Source organism: Myxocyprinus asiaticus, chromosome 36, assembly GCF_019703515.2.
Source record: "Myxocyprinus asiaticus isolate MX2 ecotype Aquarium Trade chromosome 36, UBuf_Myxa_2, whole genome shotgun sequence".
Taxonomy (NCBI): domain Eukaryota; kingdom Metazoa; phylum Chordata; class Actinopteri; order Cypriniformes; family Catostomidae; genus Myxocyprinus; species Myxocyprinus asiaticus.
Window position 1 is genome coordinate 10191802 of NC_059379.1, and position 27605 is coordinate 10219406.

Below are 27605 nucleotides of genomic sequence, written 5' to 3' on the forward strand. Positions count from 1 at the left end.
TTTGCTAAACACGCAACTGTCCTAGCTCTTGACTTTAAAGTTAGCAAATTCCTCAAATACATCTGTATATACTACACCTTGTTTTCAGGGCTATACCTCTAAATATTTGGTACTTACTGCATTTAGATGGACCAGCTCAACACAGTTTCCAAGACACACAGCCGCAATCGCGTGCAGCGAGCTCTCGTCTGGCATGCACACACAAAGGCTACATGAGAACTGGAGAGCAGCTGCCCACAAGACAGGTCATGGGTACTGAATTCAGTTTGTATTTGGTGTTGTCAATACCATAGAAAGACAGGAATCATTCATTTATATACAGTAGCCTATATTACCCTAACTTTAAAATGTAATGTTAGAATAATCTAATTTGAAATATGTTTTCATATCAACTTGATACCCAAGCGCTGGTACTTATGACGTCACTACAAAAAGATGATCAAAACATTTGAGGCTTTACGGAAAACATTCGTGGTTTAAGCTCCGGTAGCCCAGCCCTGGAGCCGCCCATGTTTCAAAGTCTTCACAGTAGATGCATTTGTAAATTCCCGCTATAAACACGTGAGGGAACAGGGCAGCACCAGTCTGTGGAAACCAGCTGGTGAAACGAAACTTAAAGTAAACTTGCAAATCCTATAAAAAGCCGTAAGAGAAGATGAACATCAGACGTTCCGTTTACTGAGAGGTGAAGTTGACTGTCCAATCGCTCAGAGAGTGAATCTCTCAAACATCCTTTTATGCAGGTATGGCACGATAGATTTTGTTTGCAACATCTTAATATATACCTGGCTTGTTGGACACGATTATGACTTAAGTTCATGATTCATAGAATGTCCTTAAACATATCACGATGCTGTAGCTTTTAATTTAGTTTAAGGATAATTTGTCAAACAACTATATTTGAGACCCTTTTTCTCCTGAGGGAGTATAATTTCTGGAAAAGATTAAACTTGGGAGGATCTACGCGGAAGTGAAGTTGTTTACTGGTGTAGAAGAGATGGTTAAGTAAGATTTGTTGAGGAGGTAATACATTTTAAGACTGTCATTCATTGTTACATCACATAATGTTCTCTGATTTACCATAGTTATTGCATAGTAGCCATATTTTAACTGGTATTTGCAGTAAATCCATCGTACCACTGGTAAAATCATTGATTGCTCCTCTTTACCATAGTTTTAACAATATGACCAGGGATGGGCAGATCGATCCTAAAGTATCGATACTTCCGATACTGATGTTGTATCAAAAATATCGATCCTCACACAAAATATCGATTCTAAATATTTTATTATTATGATTATTTTATTTAACTTGGGATATTATGATTTGGTTACCATGAACAATAATCATAAGCTTCAAAGTGAAATAAAAAGGATTAGGCATAAGCAATTACTTGTGCAGGATGGGAACTATTTCTTCTTCCGCTCATTTTAACATGCAGCTGAAAGACACAAGCAAGCGCTTGCGCCGTCGCAAGGCTCGTTCAAACAAGAGGGATCCGTGTCTTTTAGAGGTAATGATAGAAAATCAGAGCAACAGCTTCTGGACAGTAGTGTAGTCTATGGCATACCCCGTATGCCCACCTATCTTTCTTAGGATTTTGCAGTGCCCACCTGAAATAAGTGATGATACGTATGGCCGCCAGAACAACGATTAGGCTAAGCGATGCCGCAGCACCATTGAGTGAATTATATTGTGTACAGAGATTCTCTCTAAATGCGCACGGAGCTGCAGGAACACAACTGATGGCACTGGCAAGACAGACAGTCCGACTAAGCTGATCCACCAATCAGAACGTTCATTTCAGACGCCATTGGATATTTGCTAACCAATCATATTTTCCGTTTCAGTAAGGGGCGGGACATTTCCAGCGTCTGAGGCTCAAGCTTCCCTGGAGTAACCATAATTTGCACTGTAAATGTATTTCCCTGCTAAACACACACACACACACACACACACACATGTTGGTGCAGCTATCATTATGAGGACTCTCCATAGACATAATGATTTTTATACTGTACGAACTATAGATTCTATCCCCTAACCCTACCCCTAAACCTAACCCTCACAGAAACCTTTCTGCATTTTTACATTTTCAATAAAACTTTTTAAATTTAAATGAAAAAAACAAAAAACAAACAAACAAAAAAACAATTAAAATTATGTGGACACTAGAAATGTCCTCATAAACCACATTTATAGCATAATACCCTCGTAATTACCAGTTTATAACCTAAAAAAAAATCCTCATGAACCACTTAAACCTGCCCACACACACACACACACACACACACATGTATAAATATATATATATAACTTGTAATTTTGCATAATTGTTGTTAGTAAGGAGGGGGGCTGAAAACATGGTTTTACTACTTATTAATTTTAAAAAGGGTAAACAAAACAGAAGTCTACCAATTTTCTGTTTAGGCTCACAAATGTAAAAAAAAAAAAAAAAAAAGAATGACTTGAATTATGACTAAAATTATATTTTAAATTACCCATTTTATTCCAAGAAATCGCAAAAAAATCAATTTAAGTATTGGAATCGATGATATTGGACTTTAAATTATTGGTATCAGATCGAAAAGAAATTAAGTGGTATCACCCATCCCTAAATTGACTATGCCTTGTATAAAACACACTGTAGTAGCTATTTCATAAAACGTATTCACGCTAGCGCCATCTTTGATTTTTAATGGGAATGACAACGAGGCTGAGAGGGATAGACTTACTGTCTCTTCAATGGCACAAATGGTATAAAGCTGTATAAAGCTCCTAGATCACATCTGATTTCCCACAACTCATGTTGTCTGGAGTTCTTTGTATACTGAATGTTCTTGAACAGATATTTTCGTGTCATCTTGGATTTACAGGGACACCAAGTAGTGTGGATGCAGCATCATTCAAAATCAACAGTTTTCATTTACAGATGCCATTGTAGAAATTCACTATTCACAATCAGCCATGATTAATTTAATCCAAGAGTGAAAGTGTTCAATAACAAGATGGTTACTGAGATTAAGCGAGTTGTATTCCGCTGGAATACAATGTGAGTCTGAAATGGCCGCCTCCATGAGGGCACCCCTGCCCCATGTAGAACAGCTTTTATAAGGTTATGGATATGACTAGAATCCTCATCTCATGTGAGTGGTGATGATTTTATACATATGTTTCAAAAGCATAAGTAATTTCTTTAGGAGTAAAGCTTTTTTTAATGTGGAAAAAAGTACTGAGTGCACCTTTAACATACTGTGTTTACAAACTATACTGCCCCTCGCATTTGATTAGAGGTACTACCAGAGTAAATTTTCGTAAGGAATCGCTTACAGTTTTTCTGAATTGCTAAAACACTAAACCCCATTCTCTGAACCAAATGTTCAGTGGCCTAAACCCATTTCTCGAATCAATCACTCTTTTGGCAAAATCTTAAACAAGTTTAGGTAGTTAGACACCATTTGCAAATCTCATCCACTCTTTTTTGCAAAGCTCTAAACACATTCTCACTCACTAAAACACATTTCGCTCTGTGACGCTCTTGTGTTGCAAAATGGTAAATACGGGCGGCAGAAGTTATACACAACTACAACGCAGTTGTCATCGTTTACACACAATGACTCAAAATTGTTCACACTTGTTTCTAATGATGTGATCAAACCAATATCATGACATTCAGAGAAGGGAACAGGTAATTGTTTAGTTTTTTTTTGTTTTTTTTTACTGTATTTTACTGTACGCTGTGTTCTCCATTTTCTGATGTAGTGTCTAATGAATGCTCTGTAGTGTTTCTATGTTGACTGTGTGTATGATCTGAAAGCGTTGTTTGATTTTGAGCACAGATTAAATGGTTTTGAGGCGATTGTTTGATTTTGCCAGAAGAGTCACGGGTTTTGTGAATGTAGTTGGAAGATTTGGTTTTGTGTTTAAAGTTGTGAGAAAATGGGTGCAGGTTTCAAGAAATGTGTCTTAGCAATTATGAAAAACTGCAAATGTATTAGCATTTATTTTAAATAGGAACTGGCTGTTTTATCATTAATTTTATTGTTGCTTTTATTTGCGACTACCAAGAGGACCACAAGCTGTGAAAACATAGAAAATGACAAGAAAAAGAAAGAGTGCAAAGAAAGGAAAGGCACAGAAGGGGCCCCAAAAAAGAGATGGTGGAAGCACATCTTCAGCCAAAACGCCTTCACAGAACCAACCGAAAGCCAAACATGTTGGTGAAGAAGGCCCGGCCAGAGCCAGATGCCATGGACAGCACAGCACTGACACAACAGAGTCTGAAACTCTGAGCAAAGAGGTTCAGACTCAAACAAGCTCATGTGAAGTGGAAAACAAAGAGACTCAAACAGAACCTGCAAGTACAGCAACACAGGAGACACAAACAGTGTTCAATGGCAATACAGAGACAACACAAATGTCACAGCGGACAGAACACTGTCCTGAAGAGGATAACAGAAAGTTGGAAAATGTGTTGCCAACAAATAGAGAAAATGAAAGTGATGGAGAAAAGGAGGCAAGTATAGAGAGGAAGAAAAGGAAAGTGAGTGAATCCAGGGAATTTATGAAGGAGACAAAAGAAAGGAGGACCAAACTGTCAGATGGTGGTAGAGAACAAGATGGAGACAAGCAGAAAGACACAGAGACAAAGGAGAAACATAGAGGAGAGTCACAGACAGTCACTGACCTCAAGTCAGGAGCTGAAGGACCAAAATCGTATGCAGCAGCTGCAGCAGCCGGGAGTGAGACTAAAGACTCGAAGGAACAGAGGAATCAGACAGCAGTAAATCAAGAAAACCCAATGGAAGGCAAAGGAACTCAGAGGTTGGCAAAATTTTGCTTAGTTTAAGTGTTTGACTTAAATAGTATTTATAATTTCTTATAGATACTTTCTCATTCATATACAAATTTTCTTGCAGAAAACCTTCCCCAGTAAGAGGTCCAGCCAATCAGCCGGTGTTTACTTTCTACGTAATTGCAGTTCTGGATAAAAGATTCAAATTTAACAGAAAACATGACTCCATTTTGCTCCTTCATGGGAATTTAAACATTAAACTACAAATTACACATTTTGCGTAAGTTACTCGTTCATTTCTTTTTTGTTGAAGATATACTCTTTTTTTTTTTTTTTTGTAGGGTACAATGGGGCTAAAAGCTCCGAGGGGTAAAAGGCTCCTTTGATTTTATTTTCTCCCAAAACACTAAATAGCATCAAAAACTACATTTGATGTAATATTTCAGCCTGATCTCACATAAATTCGGCATGTGTGTGCTGATTTTTCTTTAGCCAAAATCGGTATACGTTGACCGAATATGAAATCACTGCCTCCAGAGGCTAAAGCAGTAAGTGTTTCAGAGCATATAAACAAGTGTGACATCCATTGATATCCAGGAGAGGTCGCCAGAAGCCAGTTGTAAAAAGAATTGTTTTCAGCTGAACAGGATGTAAAACAGTAAAGAGAAATGTTTATTTTATTTAATCTACCCCCCAATCAAATCCCAGAGACAAAATGCAATGTTAGGGATAAAATGCATCCTCTTTATCACGCTTGTGATTGTTTATAAAAATGTGATTACTTCCTTGTTCGAATGGGGATTGAATTGTGGTCTCTCATGCACCTGATGCAACGCTCTAACAGTAGTGCAACGAGGGGAAGTAATTGTTATTGAGCCGTTTCAGATATGTCCGATGGGAGATAGGGCATGTCAGTGAGTCGGCATACTGTTGCTGATCCTAGGGTACCGGAACTTTCGGAAACAGCATGCCGACTTCCCGTGTGATCATGTTGAATATTTAATAATTTTCAAAATGTTGCAGATTTATGTAGCTAATAAATGTCCTGGAAATTATCACATTTATTTTGAGCTAAAATACATATTTGACATTTTCAATTTTGTTCAAGGTGATTATTTAAAAAACATATCATTAACTTCCCAATACATAAAAGGAGAGCATTTGGGGTAAAAAGCCCCCCTGTTGCAGGGACTAAAGGCCCCTCTGAAGCACATTGTTTTACTTAAGTTGGGGGAATAGATTTATTATGAAAAATGTTCAAAGTGTGCTCACATTGACTGATCAAATCACAGTGGAGATTCATTTGTTTATAGAATACTTGAGATGTAATGAAATGTCAAATGTGACTGAAATGAACAAGAAATTATGCACCCTTTTCTAAAGTGGTTATTTTAAATAAGCATTATCTTCATTTGTTAATTGACAAACTGTGCCCTATAACTATTGCCCCGGTATCTACACTACCCTGGGGGCCTTTTACCCCAAGTGTGGGGTAAAAGGCCCCCTTGTCACTTTTTTATTTTGTTAATTAATTTTATTCAAAACAACCTTCTTTTGTTATCTCTTTTCAGAAAAATGATGTTGCTCCATCAATATTCAATAAAAAGAAATGTATTTCTTGAATCCTGATACATTTTGTGACTAGAAAAAAAGCACATTTTACTTAAGGTGTGCCTTTAGCCCCGTTGTACCCTACTGTTTGCTATAATGTAGATAATTGTCTACAGGAAGCAAAATCAATGTTCATTGCATGAGAGCATGTAACTCATGTGAAATTCCTGAAAATCTTGACTTGTTATTTTTTTTTTTTTTGGCAAAGGGGTCTACGTCAAGATGGCTATTTGATTGAAGCAGCAATTCCTGTTGAGGAAAGCATTAATAGAGGTGTTCCTATACAATATATGTATGCAGTGCAGAACCAGCGTGGGATCATTAAGGAAATAGCGACGAGATATGTTTCTGTCCCTCATGACAATACAATAAAAGGTACAGAATTGAAAAGTGTTACAGAAGATAGTTTTAAGTTATTGTATGTGATATTAACATCTGATCTTTGATGTATTTCCTGTCAAGAACTGCAGCTATATGAAGGTTATATAAGTTCAAGCTCAAGATCAGTTTCAGAAAGAGTGACGAACTGGTGGTTTCACACTGGACAAAAAGAACTCTGCAAAGGCTGGGAGACCTCTGCTCTTGTGCTGCTGGACAGAGTGTTTAAAAAATGGAAGTCATTTAACCATGAGGACAACAAGACATTTATTCAACACCTAAAGCATTACAAATCAGACTTTGAGTCAGTCATGAGACGTTTGAAATTCCCAGAGAATCACATCCCTTTTCAAACAAAAGTAGGTGTTACCTTTCTGTAGATTTATTCCTTTTTCAAAAAATGATTCTACAACAGAGTAGAATGAATGTAGGTGGACTCCTCTTTTTTCTAGGTCTCAGACCTAATTTCCACAAAACTGGTCAGGATTTTGAAAGGAGAATCAGAAGGGAAAACTTCACAGAGCTCAGCAGAGATAAAATCTCTGGAAGTGGCGCTCTCAGTGTTTCAGGTGTGCTGTGGCTGTGATGTGGATCTCAGCACAAAGGACTGGGGCAAACTCTGCCAAATTGTCTTTGAAAGTACTCCTGGAGACATACAAACTGCCCTGCCTTTAATCAGCTTGTGAGTGTCATGATATTTTGGATGAAAATGGTTCAACAAAATGTTTTGTTTCTTTAATTTAATCAAAACAATTATGATTCTTTAATTCTCAAGAGCAAAACCATTCCAACTGGAAAAATTGCACATAATGTAGTTGCAGTACGTTTACATGTAGAATGCATATCTCTCTGACAATAATCATGTATGATTTTGGTTTGTTTGCAGCACTGTGAAAGGGCTGATGAACAGATGTGCACAGAAGCTGATCTCAGAACTAGTGTTACTTGTTCCTGTCTGTCATTTATTAAGAAAGCCAGGGGCAAAGTCAGATCAAGGTTTAGCTATGGAAGAGCAAGAATGGGCAGGGCTTGAAAAACAATGTTACCAAATTTTTAGAGAGAGAATTAGAGGAAACCCTGACAAGAGGAGGTTTGTCTAAATACTTTTATTGCATCACTTTTAATTCTCAAAATGACGTTTTGAGAAAAAAACTACAGTGATCTAAAGAAAACAGAGGATATATTATATGTGTTCTTCTTCTAAAAATCTGTAGGATGGTCCTGGAGCTGATCCACGATCACTTATCATTGGCCAAAGATAATCCTTACTTGTTGACTAGCTGGCTTTCCATGGTGGCTTTTGAAGACATCCCTAAGTATGCCCAGTTGACAGGAATTTTTCCTGAATATGTGATCCAGAGCCTGATGTACAGAATGAAGGAGATTGAACAAAACAGTGATCACAATCGCACAGAGAAAAACCTGGAGGTATAAGGGCACATACCTTGTCATAGAGATTTTGTATTTGGATTATGTTTCATACAAACCAGGGCTTCATTTTAAATTGCAGGCAGCTGAAGAGGTCCTGAACGTTTTGTTGAAGAGGGTTGATGAGGAAAGAGGAAGGTATAAAACTTTTCTCATTGAAGTTCTTTACAAATGGGGTTCATTCCACTCAGCAGTCTTCTTGTTGTTGTATAGGACAGCCGTTTATTACTGTACTGTTTCTTTAATCATCAGAATCATGGAGTCCAAGTCACTGGACTTAATTGTTGAGTGTTGCAGAAATGTTCACAAGAGTGCTTGCAGGATTGTCCGACTTGTCTCACAATACAAAGTCACAGTGCTGTCATTCCAGCTTCTGCTTAAAATGGCTGAAATCCAGCAAGATCTGCTTTCAAAGGTACTGTGTCTTCAAGATATTCTTTTCATTAATTTAAAGGGTTGTTATTGTGTCCCATTAAACAAATCATTCCATCTTGCAGGGTGGAGAGGAAATGGAACAACAGACAGATCAGCTTTTGTCCAACCTCCATGACATGCTAAATGATTTTAGTAAATGGAGAAATGGTCTACTTCACCAACCTTTGATGCAGCTGTCATCAGCTAAGCTGTTTTACCCCAGAGAAATACAGGTTTATTATATCAGCGCATTTAACCCTTGAATGCAGTAACAGGTCAATTTGACCTGATTAAACTTTTAATACTGATTTACGTCAACTTAACTTTAACTTTTCGGCCTGAAACTTCATGAGATCCTCCACGGAGCAATGCAAATTGTTTTTATGAGGTGGGTCTTGACCTGCTAAGTGCTGCAGTGTTACTTGATTGCCAACTGCACGGAAGGGTTAAACTAACCAACCACAAGACAGTCTTAGATAGAAACTTCTATGGTGACTCCATTTATACAGTGAACAAGCTTATTTGTCTTACCCCATTTGCAAATATAAACCAGATTATACTGAAAACAAGACTTAATATCTTATGTAGTTCTGCTTTTCAAAGCATTTTTACAAAGCAAGAAATTACATGTACCTAAGGACACATACACAAGCTATCTATTAAATAAAATGAATTATTGGTTTTGTGCATTGTTCATTGTAGTTGTGGGACAGTTTGTATTGGATTGAGTGCTCAATACCAGGCTTTTCTGAGTCATGGATGGCCTTATTAGACCGAGACCTGAGACAGAGGGTGGACCAGGTAGGTTGTAAACAATTTTTAAAGCATGTACATTGGTGTATGAATTGTACTTAAAGCATGTGACCTGCCTTGTTTTGCTCCACAGATCTCTGATTCTGAAAAGATTCTGGTGTGCTGTATGGAGATGATAGCAAAAGCTATTGAAAGTAGTCATGCAAACATTAAGTCTTGTTTCCAAGAGATGTATCAGCTTGCTATTAAGAACAAATGTCAGGTAAGGAAGACTTTAATGCTGAAATAACTGTACTGTTATCATTGTTGCTGTTTACTTGTATTTATTTCTCCCTTAACAGAAAAAATTTAATAACAGAAAAATTTGTGGATTAGTCATTTATTTATTTTTCTTGTTTCAATTATTGTTCTGGGACATTTTTGTCATTTTTTTGCCTTTTGCTTTCAGGCAAAGAAGGAAGGAGATCTTTTACGCAGTCTCAAGCTCATTTCACCACCTGTATTGTCCTTTTTTATTGTGGAGTCAGCAGCTCGCTTTGGAGAGGATCATGAAGGTCGACTGCTGGACCCCCAATCAGCAATCAACTTCCTCTTGTCTCAAGGTGCAGTGACTGGCTCTCATAAGTTTCATGGTCCTAACTTTTGTCATACTTCACCCACAAGTACAGTTCATTAACACTGTAAGTTACATTTCATTTCCACAGACAAATGGAATCAGTGGAAGTTGGATAAAGATGCCAGTCATTTAATCGCAGATAGCCAGTCATCCTTGGGTTCTCTGATTCAGAACCTTTGCCAGGGAAGTTTACCCCTGGGCCACCTTAAGACCATATTTAAATATAAGAGCCAATTTGAGAAGCTGTCCAGTCAGTGTAAGTGTTATGGACTGTATTTTGTCTTTATTTACATTTTATTTATCATGTACTTCATTAGGCTATTTGTCATTACCTACAGTGGTGTGATTATGGACCAGCTATTAACTTTTTTGTTTCTGTTTGTATTAGATAAGAAGAACAACAAAGATGAAAATATGTCCATCAGTGTTTTAGAGTTACTCAGCCAAAGAGAAAATGACTTGAAAGCCTTTGAAGAACAGAAGGAGTACATGACCATTCTCATTAACATGCTGGGAAAGATTGCTGATGTTATATATGGTAAGGAATGTACCTTATGAAAAAATTGTCACATACTGTATGTCTTTTTATAGCTTTCTAAAGATTTTGATGAGAAAAGTTAAAGCAAGATCGTTTTCAGTAAGATGAAAACAAGGTATTTCCTACTTTGATTGTGGACACAAATGTCCCAACAGTACCTGAGGTTTCTTTACTTGAAGAAATGGTCAAAACCGACCTGCAGGCAGTAGCACTGGACAAATTGGTTGAAGTGCAGACATATTTCTCCAAAGAGGATCTTAACAAAACAAACACAAGGCGGGTGCTATACTACGGTGCTAATCAGCTGGTGCATGACATGGCACGGGAGATGCATGAAGTGAAGACAAGTAACATTCTTCTATATTCATGGCAAGAAAAAGCAAAAGATCTTGCAAATCTAATGTCTGGTCCTCAGCCATTTTCACTAGACTTTACAGAGGTCTATGACAGAATCTGGAGGCCTTGTCTCTCTGAATTCCTCAAGCTTGGTCAGCGGATTGCCAATGGAGCAGCTTGTTTTGAAGAGGTGGACCAGGCTTTGGATTGGTGTGGGGATCAGGGTGAAGGAGATCGGCTAAAGAAAGAGCTTATTTTAATGGCCACTATGCTGAAAAGAAATCAGGATCTGGAAGAGAACTGGCTAGAGCATCGTCTCACTCAGATTCAAGAGTATAGATGCCTTCATCATGCTGCTAAATCTGCTGAGGTCATTCTGAAAATAAAAGATAGGTTGGGATTAGAAGGAGACTTCAGCCATATACATAGCCTGACTCAAGTGGTAAGAGGTCGATCTTTATCATGAACATAATAAGCATGTAGGTGTTTTTGTGTAGTTTTGTGAAAGTTTCAATGTTCTATATATAGAGAGACGACACATTCAGACAAAACACTCTGGGATCGCTAAGTGAAGATCTCATCAAAGCCAGGCAAAAGTTGGCAGATGTCAAACCCCTGTACACAGCCTGTCTGGAAGCATTCATAGACAGTGATACCCTGATAAAATGGGCAAAAACCCAAATTCAAAGTAAGATCTGTCTGTGTTATAATGTTGATTTAGGACAAATCTGTAATCATTATATTTGATGGGTTCTTTAATCTTTGATTTCATCCAGGTTTGAGAGACCTGAAAGTCTTTATGGAACTGGCCACAATTTCTGTAGGGGAGAATGATGCAGACATTGATAGGCTGGCCAGTTTTGAGACCGCTGTGGTGGGCTACGGCCCTTTGATTTACTCACTTCCCAACAGTGCAGGGTTTGAAGAATTTATGTCCTATGCTAAGCAAGTATGGGACACCCTTGACAAAGATGACAAACTCCTGGCTAAACTGGTTAGTTTGTGATGCTAAACTTCGTTTGGTCGAATGCATTTTTTTTTAACAATCAGTAATTATTTTGTAGTAGTCTAATCTTCCAATGAGAAGTTGCTCAATATGCTCTTCTACGCAGAATTATGCTGAACACGTGTTGTTAATGCAAATCGAACCTCGTAAATCACGATCATGGAACATTTCAATTTATGCCTTGTACACAGAGAGACTCGTGTCGATGGCTGGACTGGCTAAAAGGTTTAAGGGAAACTCATGGCTCTGTTGAGCAATCCTCTCTTTCCCTGGCCTTAGCCATCAACACTGGAGGCGTGTATCATGTAGGATGGCCTGTGGATTTCACTGGAAAAGTGAGTAGAGACTAGTTTAAAAATGTATGTGTTTCAAAGACAAATGCTCAGTGGCTTAAAATGAATTTCTGACACCTTCAACATTATGTTTATTTAAATCAATAAAAATAGTATATTAAACAGACATTCTGTAGAATATGTGAGTTTGTAAGTATCCAATTAAAAATAGAACAATGTCTTGTTGTGATATGTTTGTAGACAGGTTTGGACAATGCCTTTTATGTGAAGGTGATGAAGGATGCGCAAACAAAGACATACAGTCTTAATGAACTTTTAGAGCTGCAGAATAAGCTCATGCTGATGTCATCTAAAGGAGAGCATGGAAGGGAGCAAGTCAACAGGTTCACTCAAGTGGGTACATTATCCACCATCCTTTGCAATAAATTTAAAACTATTTGATATCTGAAAATATGAATAATATATAATGAATATAAATTATGCCATATTGTAGATGTTCTCAATAACATTCCAGATTCCACCATTTCACATGCACATGATGCACCTCTAGATTTATGTAACTTAAAAAGAATATTCTGTAGTTAAAAAATAGCTCACCCCATCCTTCGGACGAGACGTTAAACGGAGTTTCTGACTCTCTGTGGTCATTAAAAATCCTAGAGCACTTCTCGTAAAGAGTAGGGGTGTAACCCCGGTGTCCTGGCTAAATTCCCCCCATTGGCCCTTCTCAATCATGGCCTCCTAATAATCCCCATCCACTAATTGGCTCTATAACTCTACTCTCTCCTCTCCACCAATAGCTGGTGTGTGGTGAGCATACTGGCGCATTATGGCTTCCGATGCATCATCCAGGTGGATGCTGCATACTGGTGGTGGTTGAGGAGAGTCCCCTGTTCACAGACCAAAAAATTTATTTTGAGGTATGGGGTCTATTTTCATGATGGTGCGCAGGGCAAAGCACAACAACCGTGCGCAACGTCACTAATTCTAAGCGCAATTTTCATGTCAGCACAAAGCTCAAGTGGGTGGGAGTGTTTCCACTATCTGTGGGTGTGTGCGTGCAAACTGGGTGTATTGTCTGTTAATGATGTGGCGCAGAGTGCAATTTTCTATTTTCCTGAAAAATAGACAGTTGCGCTAAAACATTTTTGATTCACATCTGTTTCCAGCACAAGGTCTAAATTATGTTCCTACATTAGCAGTTTGAAGATTCCAGCAGTAGATGGTAGTAAAGGACATCATATCTCCATCAAAATATCTTTGTTGGTGTTCTGTGAAAGAAAGAAAGGCCAAACCATTTGTGATGGCATAAGGGGGAGTAAATGATAAGGGAATTATCATTTTTGGGTGAACTATTCATTTATTTAAATGAAGTTAATTTTTGTAAAGAGTTACCTATTTTTCATCCTGTAGATTTTTGAAGGTGTCCAGAGGATGGGTCGCATCCTCCTGCGGTTGCGCACATCAGGTAATATGATCTTCAGAGACTGGGGAGCACAGATAAGATGCAACCACGAAGAGCAAACCTGCATTCAAGTTAGTTTTTCGCAGTTACGAAAGTATGTTGTATATCAGGGTGAAGTAGTTGAGGAGCTTCAAAAGCTGTGTCGCTCCCTTGAGGACTTGCATGAAGACTGGTGCACACATCTATCTAAGATACGCTCTCAGTACTATGTATTAAATCATTACACTTCTGAGCAAATTGTCTATCTTTGTGAATGGGTCAACAGTATCAGTATCAAAAGGAAACCTGTGCCACAACAAATGTGGCATCTTTTGGCCCCTGTTAAACCAGACTGCACCTTAAATGACATCAGAGAGGCATTTGAAACAGCATCAGAGACTATGGAATTTATGGATGAAGGTGATGTGGTAGAGGAATCAGAACAGAACAGTGATATTGACATGGACATGAGCTTAAGTTTACCAGATGTTGTGAAAGGCATGGAATGTTTGGAGGACCTATGGAAGCAATTTAAAGAGAACATGTCCAGATTCCTCAACCACCATGTGGATGTTGAAACACTTGCACGGTTCCTCTCCAGTCTGTCTGCCATGGATCAAACGCACGTCAAACGCAAGATTCCTCCTATTCTACAAGAGGGAAGGCCAAACCTTGTCCAGTGTCCTGAAGCAGAATTGATTATTACCACACTGTCATTTTACACAGAGAGCCCAGAGCATCCTCTTCCTACAACTGATGAGGTATTTGTGTGCCAGGAGGAGACAACTGAAGAGGAGATGGAGATCTTCCTTCGTCGATGTCTAGCATTCCAGGGTACTGCAAGCAATCATCAGAAGATTTACACTCTGGTCAATCCAGGAGCATTGACCTATGATGTGAGTGTGGCCATGGTGGAATGCTTTGAGACACTAGAAAAGAGTGCTGGGCCTCATTACCGTCTAGTGATGGTCTGTCCTATAAACCAAGATAGATATGTTCCTTCTTTCTTCAGCAACTTTAAGGTGCAGACAGGTCTGTGTATATCTGCAGAAAGATGCAAAGACTACCTTCGGCATCATTTTCATATCCCATCTAAGCTTGTCAGTTACTCACATGTCTATCCAGGCAAACTCTCAGTCTGGATGATTGCATCTGAACGTCCAGCTGTGGGTATGTATTAGGATTTGATGTCTTAAATAATAGGTTTAGTAACAGACAAGATATCTAATGCTGATACTCTTCTTTCTTTGCAATTTCTTCCTAATCTTGATGCAGGAAAGTCACTGTATGTCAAGCGTCTGTTTGAGCGGTTCAAAAGAGACTTTCCAACAGCAACCTGTCTAACAATCAGACTCATAGAGCCCTGTGTTGACATGGATGGATTTGTCCAAACTCTGTCCCAGAGACTGACTCCACTGAGAGAACAGGACCCTGTGCTGTTGCACATTGATACTGCGGCAGTATGTTTGATCATTTTCAATAATAATAATTTTGCTATATTATAGCATGCATTAATATAAACTATAACGTTTACAACATTTCTTTTGACATTTAGGATATTTTGAATCAATTAATTGTTTCTACAGGTGCGTTGTGGTTTGGAGGAGTTTCTCTTCAAATTGCTTGTTCTAGGATGTCTTTGTGACAGTAAGGGAAATATATGGCGGAGAAATGCAGCTCACTTGGTGGCAATTGAAGCACTTCAACGTGGTCCCAGTCTCAACAGTCAGACCCAAATTGAGGTGCAAATCTTGTTTGGGCTTTTTCATTTCTTTAACTTCTCCCATCATATTTAAAGCTGTTTAATGTTCACACTAACCTTTATGTGTATTTTTCCGTATACAGACACACTATGGATTTATGCATTCACTACCTACTATCTTCTGCAGACCCCCTAAAGCTTTGGAGAACTGGAAAAAGAGAGAGGGTTATACATCCTTAGATCCCCTGATGGATAGGGGAGAGTTTCAGAGTGAAGGCATTCAGAGACCTTACCAGTACTTGAAGAGATTTAATCGGAATTCGAACTTGGATCGTTTCATATATCAAACTCAGTCTGTGGAAGGTGATCCAGTTGACTGTCTCCATCATCTTTTGGCAAACTGTGGCTTGAAGGACCCATCATGGGCAGAACTAAAGCACTTTACTTGGTTTCTTAACCTTCAGCTTAAAGACTGTGAGGATTCCACATTTTGTGATCCAGACTTTCTTGCTGACAACTTAAGTGGCTTCAAGGACTTCATAGTAAAATTCATGATTCACATGGCTCGAGACTTTGCATCCCCGTCCATTGACATCTCTGACCAGAGCCCCTCCTTTTTCTCTGAGAATGAAGATAAGGCAGATATCTTCGCTAAACTAGCTATTCGGAAGCGATGGGAAAATGAATCTCACCCATACATCTTTTTCAATGCTGACCATTTGACAATGTCTTTCTTAGGATTTCATGTGAGGAAAAGTGGAACAATTCTCAATGCAGTCGATCCACAAAGTGGCAAAGTGTTAATGGAAAATGTGATGTCACAAGAGCTCCATTCAGGCCTTGAGCGACAAAGAATTAACCTTTCTGAGGACTTTGACAACCTGCGCAGAGAAGACAAAATACAAAGAATTTCCTTTGTTGTTGGAGCACAAAAAGGCTGGAAAAAAGGGCAGTTTGATCCAGACCCTACGTATGAACTTACTGCTGACAATGTCATGAAGATTTTGGCTATTCATATGCGATTCAGATGTGAGATCCCAGTGATCATCATGGGAGAAACTGGTTGTGGGAAGACACGGCTTGTGCGCTTTCTCTGTGATCTACAACGTGAAGGCAAAGATGTTCAAAACATGAAACTAGTCAAAGTTCATGGAGGTACTACATCTGAGACTATCTATTCAATGGTGAGGGAGGCAGAAGAACTTGCTCAAAACAATCGCAAAAAATACAATCTTGACACAGTTTTGTTTTTTGATGAAGCCAACACAACCGAAGCAATCTTTGCCATCAAGGAGGTTCTATGTGACAAAACTGTTCAGGGATACCCTTTGAAGAAAAATTCTGGTCTGAAAATTATTGCTGCCTGCAATCCCTACAGAAGACACAGCACTGCAATGGTTGATCGCTTGGAGCGAGCTGGCCTTGGATACAGAGTGAAAGCTGAGGAAACTGAGGATCGCCTTGGTAAAGTTCCCATGAGACAGCTTGTCTACCGTGTACACCCTTTACCCCCAAGCATGGTGCCTCTGGTATGGGATTTTGGGCAGTTAAGTGATTCAACTGAACTGTCTTATATTCGTCAGATTGTGCAAAAACAAATGAGAGATCATGGATTGCCTCTTACATGCCAGAAAGTGATCACAGAAGTTCTGGCTGCCTCTCAAAGATATATGCGCAAACAAGCAGATGAATGCAGCTTTGTAAGTCTTAGGGATGTGGAGAGATCTATGTGTGTCCTGGTTTGGTTCTATACGCACAGAGATGATATTTTTCCAAATAACTACTGTATCAAAATGGAAGAGATGACCTTAAAATGCTTGGTGCTTGCCGTGGGTGTTTGCTACTACCCGTCACTTGAAAACAAAGGTCCTTACCTCTCGGCTGTCAGTAAAAGATTTCCTTTTCCATTCAACTCTGAAGAATCACTGGAGCAGGTGATATCTTCATGCCAAGACTTTTTCCTTGAAAACATTAAAACAAGAGAAACAATTGCTAAAAATCTAGCTTTGAAAGAGAATGTTTTCCTCATGGTGGTCTGTATTGAGTTGAAAATTCCTCTCTTTCTGGTTGGCAAGCCAGGGAGTTCAAAATCTCTTGCCAAGACTGTTGTAGCAGATGCCATGCAGCGTCAGGCCTCTCACTGTGACTTATTCAAGAAACTCAAAGAGGTTCACATGGTGTCTTTCCAATGCAGCCCTCACTCAAGCCCTGAAGGGATCATTGGAACCTTTCGGAACTGTGCCCGTTTCCAAAAAGATAAGAACTTAGATGAGTATGTATCGGTAGTTGTGCTGGATGAAATAGGACTTGCAGAGGACTCTCCTCAGATGCCACTGAAGACATTGCATCCTCTTCTAGAGGATGGATGCATAGACAGTGAGAGACCACAGCCATACATGAAAGTTGGATTTGTTGGAATCTCAAACTGGGCTCTTGACCCAGCAAAAATGAACAGAGGCATTTTTGTGTCCCGTTGGGACCCAAGTGAGAAAGACTTAGCAGAGACAGCCGAAGGAATCTGCTCATCCTCCAAAACTGTTCTTCTCAAAATCAAGCACCTCCTGCCAAAGTTGGCAAAGGGCTTCCTAAAAATCTGTAAAAGTGACGACGAACTGTTTTTTGGACTCCGAGATTATTATAGCTTGGTAAAAATGATTTTTGCTACAGTCAAAATTTCAGATCAAGAACCATCTGACAGTGTGTTGGCAAAAGCCGTTTTGAGAAACTTCAGCGGACAAAGGGATTGTTTTGATCCACTTGATTACTTCCGGGACCTCTTCCAGAGTTTTCAAGTAATCCAAAGGCCAAGTACATTGAAAATGATTGAACAAAATCTTGACCACCACAATGACGAAGAGTGCCGGTACCTTCTTTTGCTCACAACTAACAATGCTGCCTTGTACATTATCCAACACCATATTTTCTCGAAGCAGAACTTCACGTGCCCTGAAATTGTGTTTGGTTCAGGATTTCCAAAGGACCAGGAGTATGCCCAGATATGTCGCAATGTTAGTCGAATAAAGGCATGCATGGAGACCGGCCGAACTGTCATCCTATTGAATCTCCTCAATCTGTACGAGAGCCTCTATGATGCTTTGAATCAATACTATGTCTACTTCAGTGGACAGCAGTATGTCGACTTGGGGCTTGGTTCACATAGAGTAAAGTGCCGAGTTCACAGGGACTTTAGACTGGTTGTGGTGGAGGACCAGGAAAAAGTCTACAAAAGGTTTCCTGTCCCTCTGAAAAACAGGCTTGAGAAACACAAAGTTAATAGGAGTACAGATTTGACTCCTTGGCAGCACAGAGTTTTGGAAAAACTCAAAAAATGGGCACAGAAGTTCACAAGACTTCAGCAATCTGAATCTACTGGAGCAAACTTCAGCCAGTCAGATGCCTTTGTTGGTTTTCATGATGATGCTTGTGCCAGTGCACTCCTCCAGGCTTTAGAGAAAGTACAAAAACAGGGCCATGATAAAGCTATTAAAATCAATGAACCTATGTCCAAGAATTACATCAATAGTGAACCAGGTAAAGAGGGCTCTAACATTTTAATGGATAAGGATATAGGCAGGAAGAGAGAGGAATGTGAGGCTTATCACACAATAATTGGTGAAGATAAAGATGTGACTGGCAAAGAGTCACATATAGAAATGAGGACATTTCCTGAAGAGGTGGAAGGAGACTGTGTCTTAATTGAGGTTGACAGCAAGGCAGACGATGCAGAAATTAAAAACACTGGCACTCTTGGAGATGCTTCTGAGCTTGTGAAAATGGATGAAGATCTTCATGACCTTGGGACAAAAGAGCACATGGTGTCCATCGAAACCATGGATGAGGAAGAGGAAGCCTTTGAAACTGCCAAAAGCTTTCTTTTGAACTGTGCCACACCAGACTCTTTACTGAGGCTGAAGTATTCAGAATTTGGAAATCAGGAAAAAGACAAACTTCAGAGAATATATTTCCATCAGCAAAGCCATAAATCTCTCAGAGACTTGATGGATAGCCATTTGAACAAGACCGATCAAGACAAGAACAGATTCTTAGAGGTAATGTTCACTTTTGTAGACGTTTGCTGATAATAAATGTATGTATCATTGTTTAGAAGTTTGTTATGATTTCCACTTGTAATAAACTTGATTTCATGTCTTATTTCATGTTTCATGTTATTTCTTTTAGGTAACAACATTCTCCAGTCTTCTTACTGGAGCTGATGTGAGAAGGCTTGCCCCAGCCTTGGGTTTGTCCACTGAACAGCTTCTTCTGCTCTCTTTACACCAATTTGACACAGAAGCCTCTTTTTGCAGCAAAATACGGTATAAATCAGTCATCATTTATAAACACCCTGCAAAGTTTATATGATTTATGCTATCTCTAGAATTTATTTAGTAATTTGTATCTTTCACTTTAGCCACAAATGGTTCACAAATCAAAAATATTTTACCTCTTTTTTCCCCACAGGTCCTTCCTGAAAGATGCTGGGCTCTCTCTACATATTCTGCTGGTTCAGATGGACATGGAGGAGTCCTTGTGGAAAAATGAACTTATTGCTTCAGCAAAGTAAGTCCTTTGATGCTGGTAGTTTGAAAAAACTCCAATAACTACTTTTAGAATGTGTGGATTTTAATTGTTGTCTTGCCATATTAAAATCTGCGTGTATGACCATTCATGTGTCACTCCTCTGTCCTCAGATACTGTACCATGAATGAAATTTTGTCCCTAAAGTCAAATGACTACAACTTCTATACAGTGTTCATCACAAAGCTTTCCAGAATTGGGCAGCAATGTACAATGAGTGGCAACAAGTACATAGGCTTTCAAGGAGGTAAGTGGAACTATATTGGCTGGAAAAACATTTGCAGGATATTAGATATTGTCAAATAAATATTTTTAATTTGTTTTTTTAAATCTTTTTTGCTGAAGGAGTTTGGCTATCTGCACATATTGATGACCTCAGAGATTCCGATGACATGAGTTTAGATCTAAAGGCTTTTTGTGGAATACCTATTAGTAAACTCATCTTGCAGACAATGGAATCAGGTATTATAATGCAATAATTAGAACAACAATTCCTTCAAAAAAATGGAAAAATCGTTTTATAATGAGATGCAAGAAAAACACTATTCTTTTACAGATGTCAAAGATTCAGAAGAAATGGATATGATTGGACCACGAGGTCAGAAGGTAAATGCCTTTGAAGCTTACAGATGCATGGAAAAGTTTTAAACATATGCATCAGAGATAATTTCAAACCTTTTGACTGAAACACTATGTGTATTTGGTTGGCAGGGAAATTCAGCATGTCTACACAGTTTGTCCCTCATGAGATCCTGCACCCAGAAAGCTGTGTCAGTACTAAGAGATACAGGCAAAAGAACATCAAGGAGTATGGAGCGCATGAACATATTGTTTTGTCTTCTGAGGGAGGACCCTGGTAGGAGAGGAGGTTAGTTGGTTTAATGGCCCTTCGCTGTTACAAATTTAGCCTATTAAATATGTATTATTGTAAAGTATTACTGAAACTAGAAAGTGTGAGAATATATCACATTTATGGCTACAAATGTGGTTTATATGTGTGTTTTCAGTACGGTTCCAGAAAGTGTTGTTATGGCGGCTGGTGACTGCGCTGATGCGGAAGGAGGAGCTGATTCCTAATCCAAATGACTGGGCCTATAAAGCGGCAAAGAACCGTGAAGCTTTACAGGAAGGCGGAACTCTTCGGTAATGTAGTACTCCATTGCCACACCAGACCCCATAATAAAAATAAAAAACAACCCTATGAAAAGAAAGAAAAGAAATAAGTGACAAACAATAAAATAAAATCTACCTGTTTGTCTGGCTATTTTTAATCTATCTAGCTTCATCAACAATGTTTTTTTTTTTTGTGTGTGTTTGTGTTCAGCCACACTTTGTGGCGTAGTGCACAGTGTGTTTTGACCCCAGTGCTAGCACGAGTGTTAGAAGTGTTGGACAGAGACCACAACTTGAACCTACTGTATGGGGAAAATCTCAGCGAGGGGCTGGTCAAGTTCTGGCTTGATATATTTGAAGATCAACAACTCCTTGACCTAACCCTTTCACAAAGTGCAAGGTATTTAAAATGCTTAAAAACCTTAGTAAACACTGCAGATTTTTTTGTGTGGAATGCCTAAAGAAAAAGATGTTCTAACACTTGTTACATTTAGATATAATGGAAAAGAGACACTTCGAGATTATGATGTGTGGATAGCTGTTACTGCCATTAAAATGATTTTTTGCACTGCTTATTGATTTTTGTTAGAGGCGTTAAAAAGCTTTCAAATGTCTAACTGGAACTGATGATGTGGGCTTTTTCTCCATTAGTGCTCCAGAGCAGGAGATTAACGTGCAGTGTCACCTGTTTATTGGAGAGGAGGAACGCTCTTGTGCTGCTCCTTTTAGCTGGCTGATAAAAAAATTCTGCCAAAGTTTGTGGGAGGAATTAGAGTTTATACGAGGTAAATTTTCTTTTCTGTCATTTGCGGTTGGCTTCAATTGGCCAGTTAGCTAACCAGATACCACATACATGCATTGAATGTAAAACACATGCAACTTTAGGATATTCTCAATACAACATTCTCCATGCTTTTCCTTTTAACTGCGTCTAAAATGTTTAAAGAGATACTTCACCAAAAAGTTACAATTCTATTATAATTCCCCCCCCCTCATTTTGTTCCAAGCCTATATGACTTTCTTTCTTCTGTTGAAGAATAAGGAAAAGCTAGGCAGAATAACAGCCTCTTTCACCATTCACTTTTTTTGCATCTTTTTTTTTACCAGACAATGAATTTTGCCTAACATCTCCTTTTGTGTTCCATGGAATAAAGCAATATAGAATTCAAACAACATAAGTAGGGGGAAATGGTAATAGAATTGTATCTTTTTGATGAAATGTCCCTTTAATTCTGGAACATTTTCTTTCAGGCACTGAGCAAGGCAACAAAGCAAAGATTCAGCAGTTTGTTAGTGCTGTTTCAAGCAGTAGACTGGGCAGCTATATTGATAAACTTTCAGAGGGAGAGAGACTTGAGTTGGGTCAGCGCTACTTGACTGACTATGTGCTTCTGTCATATAAAATCCAGTCTAAGGAAGAGCTAGGGGTGAGATTTACACATATGTTTTATTTTTTTATTTTTGTTCAATACATTTGTTTGTTCTGTTGTTCTAATATTGGTATGTGTGCCTTTTGCTTAAAGGTCTTCTACACTGCAGTGCTTGGTTGTGTGTATGATCTGCAGAAGGAGATGTCAGTAACCCCTGAGCTTTCTCCATCTTGGATCCTTGCAGCAGCCCAAATCTATGCACCACGTCTGGATACATTATCACATGCACTTCAGCTTAACCCTCAGCTGGTCCAAATCATCCAGCAGCAAAGACAAAAGAGAGAAGCTCCTGATATGGTGAGAACTCAGAGGTGGTAGTGTAAAAGCCTTGCTGGACCAGTATGGCCATGGTTTACCGGTTTAAATGTAACTGACCACGAAAGTCACGCTGATTTAGCTTGCTAAGAAGCTTGTTGGGGGAACCTAAGAATCCCAGCATACAAAACACAAAATATGCTGATGACTTAGATCCCAGTACCTATTTCAGCTACGGTACTTTTATATTCTAATATAACTACTAACAGACCAAATATAACTCTTGAGTGTAATAAAACCACTAAATCTAAATGAAGTCACGTTTCATGGGATTGAGAGAGATTTCTTTTGTGTTGTTTTATTACAGTGTGAGGACATTCTGGCTGTTGGTATCTGTGTCGATGAAACAAAGCTCCTACCTGTAACATCAATATCTGCATGCCGGACCTTCTTGCGTAGAGTTGAGCAGCTGCAGCCGTGTTTAGAGAGAGTGCTTAATCCAAGCTACTGTGCCCTTTGCAGCCCAGGCTGTCTGAACCAGCTTGACACTATAAAGTGAGAAGATTATGTTGCAGAATTTCAAAAACAGAAGAAGTCATGATCACCCATTCTATGCTAAATATAACATAATGGTGCATAAATATGTCATGATACATTTTTATATGCCCTTTACTCTCTTAGGTCTGTGTGGCATGGGTTACTGCTAGTGGCTGCCTTCATTGAGCAGGTGATAGTCAAGATGAAATTAGGAGATGAGAGGATAGAAGCACTGACTCTGAAACACTGCAGCCAGTTACATGGGGTGATTCTTAGACTTCCTGTCTACTCCGTTCATTCGATTTTGTCAGAGAATTCAATGTTCATTAATGATTTTACAAAATATGATTAACATGAATAAGCAAATCCTGTTCCAAAATAGATTCTTAATGCTGATTATCCTTTAAAGAAATGTCAAAGGAAGTTTTAGGCGTAACCATTTTCCAGAAACCCTAAAAGTCCTAAGTAGATATGCTTCTTCTTTTTCTTCTATCACAGTTGATGTATGGTTCTCCTGATTTGAGGAGCAAAGACAATCTTCAGCAAATCATCCGCATTCTCAATGGTTATCACGATGAGTCCATCAGTAGAGAACTGCGGTAAACTTGAATTTTACTGAGCTGTATTAGAAAATAAAAATATGCTTTATTTTATTGAAAACTATTGCTATTCCAATTATTTAATTTATTATAGAATTGTGAAATATTTGACTTTACAAACTGCTTTTTGCCTGTACCATTTTTAATACACCATGTTTTTCTGTCAGCTTATTTCTTTTACATGGTTATCTGAAATACTTGATTTGGATTGGTTAATCATGGCATTGAGCAGCCAAATAGTTTTGTATAATGATAGCTAAACTATATTTCACTGTTGTCCATAGCAACATATTGGTGCTCTCACGTATCACTCCTTGGTCTTGCAGTTCAAAAACTGTACTAAAATGGCCACTGATGATTTCAGTACCAATTTTATGTTGGCAGGGTTCCCACACGTCCTGGAAATCCTGGAATTTTGCAATGCAGTTTTTCAGTAATGGAAAAGTAACGGAAAATGAGAAAAATACCAAAATGTCCTGGAAAAGATTTATTTATCCTGCAAAATATTTTAGTATAATAAAATATTTTGATTGTGTGGCTGACAAGGTTTCTGTAACATGTACAAGTATTGATATAGTGCAATTTTTTTTAGTTCCAACACTGCTGTAGTGTTAACTTCAAAAACATTTCAGTTGTAAACTTAAGACAACAACAAAAAAAAAATTTGGAAAATGAATTCACACTGGAGGTAGTAGCATGGTGATGATGCGGACTTAACACCTTGGTATTTAAATAGTTTTTTTATAATTCAACGATCATAGTCCGCTTATACCACCATTACCACAGGTAGGACCCTATGAAATAACCCTCCAATAAACACAGTTGTAATGACCTCTCATGTGTTTTTGCTTAAATATTACAACCATGTGGCACGTTAAATGTCCTGGAAAATTGTGCTTGAAAAGAGTGGGAACCCTGGTTGAGCATAACCCTTTTTATAGATGGCCAGATGCTCAGGAATGCTCAATTAAAGGAAGAAAATGAAAACATTGCTCAGAAGAACAAATGCTGATAATAATAATGTCCTGCTGACTGTACATTATGCATTACATATCATCCCAGTCCACTCAGTTCCCTTTTAGCAGTAATAATTCCTTTTATTATTGATTCTGTGTGCTCCTCCTTTACAGGTTTGGTGTGAAGTGTCCAGTGTGTCGATTAGATCTGTCAGAGCCCACTGCACTTCCTTGTAAGCATGTGTTCTGTCTGTCCTGTCTGAAGAGATCCACAGAGAGAGAAGGATCTGTGTATTGTCCCTTGTGTAGAGAACATCTGCCCAACAACTACCAGCCCGCTGTCTCCAGAAAAGTAGAGTGAGTTTAACTCTAATCTCTGGAACCCATTAAATGAAACAAGACAATTGTTCTTTACAGTTTTTATTCATTATAAGGGACAGTTCACTTCATTACTGTAGTTTAATTTTAGTTGAATGTTTGATTCTGTGTCTTTTACAGTTTAGCCCTGAGGCAGCATAAAGAGATAAGGAAATGTTGCAACAGCTTTTTCCTGGAGCTGGTCTCTCGTTTTTTTCTGACTGATAAACAAGACCCCCCAGAGGACCTGGTGGAACTGCTTTTCTCTCTCCTCATCTCAGCACAAGGTGGGTGTATAACATTGTGGTCTATTAAGGGGATAGTGCACCCCAAAATTAGAATTCTGTCATCATTTACTCATGTGTTTCCCAACTGATATGACTTTCTTTCTTCCGTGGAACATAAAGGGGGATGTTTTGAAGAGTGTAATTGGACGCTCTATTCCATGCAATTACAGTGTATATATACTGCAGTTTTTCAGCTTCTGAAAGGATGCAAAAGCACCATAAAAGTGTCATAAAAGTTGTCCGTACAGCTTGTACACTGCTATCTAAGTCTACAGAATAGTTTTAGATGAGACAAAGACCAAAATGTATCATTATTCACTGATAATCTTTCCCTTCAGTGAGCTGTTTAAAGGATTGTTTCCGGGTTCAATGCAAGTTAAGCTCAATCAACAGCATTTGTGACATAATATTGATTACCACAAAAATGTATTAATTCCCTCCTTTTCTTAAAAAAAAAGCAAAAATCTTGGTTACATCGAGGCACTTAGAATGCAAGTGAATGGGGGGCAATTTTTAACGATAAAATACTCACTGTTTCAAAAGTATAGCCACAAGACATAAAGGATATTCTCATAAACATGATTTTAGTTTGACAAATTCGCTTACTAACCTTTTCTGTGTAAAGTTATAGCCAATTTAACAACTTGGTTACCATGACGATGTAATGTCAACAAACCCATAAACCCTAAAATGACTGTAAAAAAAAATTATGATTTAAACAACTTTACAACTCAAATAATGCATGAGTTTTAACAGAAGAATTAATACAAGTGCTTCTATAACATTATATGGTTCAGATTTCCAAAAATTGGCCCCATTCACTTCCGTTGTAAATGCCTCACTGTAACCTCAATTTTTGCTTTTTAAAAAAAAGGAGGGACGAGTCGAAATTCATTTTTGTGGTAATCAACATTACGCCACAAATACTGTCGATTGAGCTTAATTTGTACTGAACCCGGAATATTCCTTTAACCACTGAAACTGGATCATGGAGTCTTATGTATTTGACTTAAGAACTGGATCAGTCCAGTTTATGAACGAATCAAATACACCAGTGTTGTAAACTAGACCAACTGATTCATTGAAAAGGTCCAACACAAAAAATGATTTACTCTCTATATGTTCATATGTTACAGGAGATGTTTATAAGACCAGAGAGCTCACCCCTTTTTTGGAGTGTGTTGACCAGAGCCCTGTGGTGCGCTCTGTGCTGCCCAAACTCCTTCTGCAGTACAGGTGCCTACTTCTATACTGCAATAACAGTCATACCTACTGTACATACACACTCATGCATATGTTACTTGCTGTTTTTGTTACTTTAAAGATGCAGAAATGACTTTATGTACTGAGATATCATCTTCGCAATTGTTTTGAGAGTTTTGCTTAACACTCTTGAGTTTCCTCATCAAGATCACAGTTTAATATAAAGTAATCTCTCCAGCTTCAAACAGGCGAAAAAGCATATTCAAAGGTACTTAGAAGACCTGGAGAACAAGCTTCTTGACCAAGAGGACAGAACTGAACTCTATCGGCTCTTTGTTAACTGTTTCCAGGTGTGTGATAATCCCACCCTTTTGTAGCTCTACCAGTCCCAGAGGTCTTTGCAACACATGTTCACTCATTATTGAAGGCAATCATCACTATTACTTCCAGCTACAGTTACAGTTTTATCCTTCTTTGAGCCAGTTTAATTATTGTTTAAGCTCTGCATGTTCGTGTCTAAAAGCAGATGTGTGTTCATTCAGGATTCCCTGCTCTGTTCTGGATTAAATGGAGCTGAAGATGCGCAAGAGAACCCTAGATGTCTTCAGGATAATGTGAAGTTCCTCAGCCGAGTGGCTCGTAAACTGACGCCTTCTAGACAGCATGACCCAGCTGAGTTTCTGCTGTCTATGGCTCACCTTAGAATGTGTCTGGACTCTGCTGCCCAAATCCTGTCCAAAGCTATTAACCAAAGAATTGGTAAGGGGTCCTTAATTGTGACCATTTTGTGGCAGTTGCTGATAGCAAAATAAATGGTCTCATCCAAGCCACAGCTTTTTGGGCAGTGTGGGTTTTTGATTCCGGACCGCGGTTCAATTCCAGTCCAGGTCGTGTTCCCGTCCCATTCTCCTCTCTCTCATTGTAGTTTCCTGTTCTCTCTCAACTATGTTTGTCAATGGGGGGCTGGGTAGCTCA

The 27605-nt window shown here is 38.6% G+C and overlaps 1 protein-coding gene across 4 annotated transcripts in view; it reads left to right on the forward strand.

The window, feature by feature from the left end:
• The first annotated feature begins 569 nt into the window (after positions 1–569).
• Positions 570–27605, forward strand: part of LOC127426925 (E3 ubiquitin-protein ligase rnf213-beta-like) — a 41978-nt gene continuing 14942 nt past the window's right edge. For all 4 annotated transcript variants that reach the window (XM_051674086.1, XM_051674087.1, XM_051674088.1 and 1 more), the window contains exons 1-44: positions 570–743; positions 4070–4825; positions 4921–5076; positions 6616–6782; positions 6870–7144; positions 7238–7467; positions 7672–7875; positions 8000–8213; positions 8296–8351; positions 8466–8628; positions 8711–8860; positions 9330–9428; positions 9514–9642; positions 9829–9982; positions 10085–10252; positions 10385–10534; positions 10690–11312; positions 11399–11558; positions 11647–11864; positions 12068–12211; positions 12410–12562; positions 13583–14783; positions 14889–15073; positions 15200–15355; positions 15459–19364; positions 19495–19631; positions 19777–19875; positions 20007–20140; positions 20239–20355; positions 20450–20499; positions 20605–20761; positions 20901–21036; positions 21218–21406; positions 21658–21791; positions 22258–22433; positions 22530–22733; positions 23059–23246; positions 23373–23493; positions 23727–23827; positions 24958–25140; positions 25282–25427; positions 26564–26663; positions 26869–26980; positions 27173–27389. In XM_051674086.1, the coding sequence (XP_051530046.1) occupies positions 4098–4825; positions 4921–5076; positions 6616–6782; positions 6870–7144; positions 7238–7467; positions 7672–7875; positions 8000–8213; positions 8296–8351; positions 8466–8628; positions 8711–8860; positions 9330–9428; positions 9514–9642; positions 9829–9982; positions 10085–10252; positions 10385–10534; positions 10690–11312; positions 11399–11558; positions 11647–11864; positions 12068–12211; positions 12410–12562; positions 13583–14783; positions 14889–15073; positions 15200–15355; positions 15459–19364; positions 19495–19631; positions 19777–19875; positions 20007–20140; positions 20239–20355; positions 20450–20499; positions 20605–20761; positions 20901–21036; positions 21218–21406; positions 21658–21791; positions 22258–22433; positions 22530–22733; positions 23059–23246; positions 23373–23493; positions 23727–23827; positions 24958–25140; positions 25282–25427; positions 26564–26663; positions 26869–26980; positions 27173–27389 (12490 nt within the window). In that variant the 5' untranslated portion in view covers positions 570–743; positions 4070–4097. The remainder of the gene's footprint in view (positions 744–4069; positions 4826–4920; positions 5077–6615; positions 6783–6869; positions 7145–7237; positions 7468–7671; positions 7876–7999; positions 8214–8295; positions 8352–8465; positions 8629–8710; positions 8861–9329; positions 9429–9513; positions 9643–9828; positions 9983–10084; positions 10253–10384; positions 10535–10689; positions 11313–11398; positions 11559–11646; positions 11865–12067; positions 12212–12409; positions 12563–13582; positions 14784–14888; positions 15074–15199; positions 15356–15458; positions 19365–19494; positions 19632–19776; positions 19876–20006; positions 20141–20238; positions 20356–20449; positions 20500–20604; positions 20762–20900; positions 21037–21217; positions 21407–21657; positions 21792–22257; positions 22434–22529; positions 22734–23058; positions 23247–23372; positions 23494–23726; positions 23828–24957; positions 25141–25281; positions 25428–26563; positions 26664–26868; positions 26981–27172; positions 27390–27605) is intronic.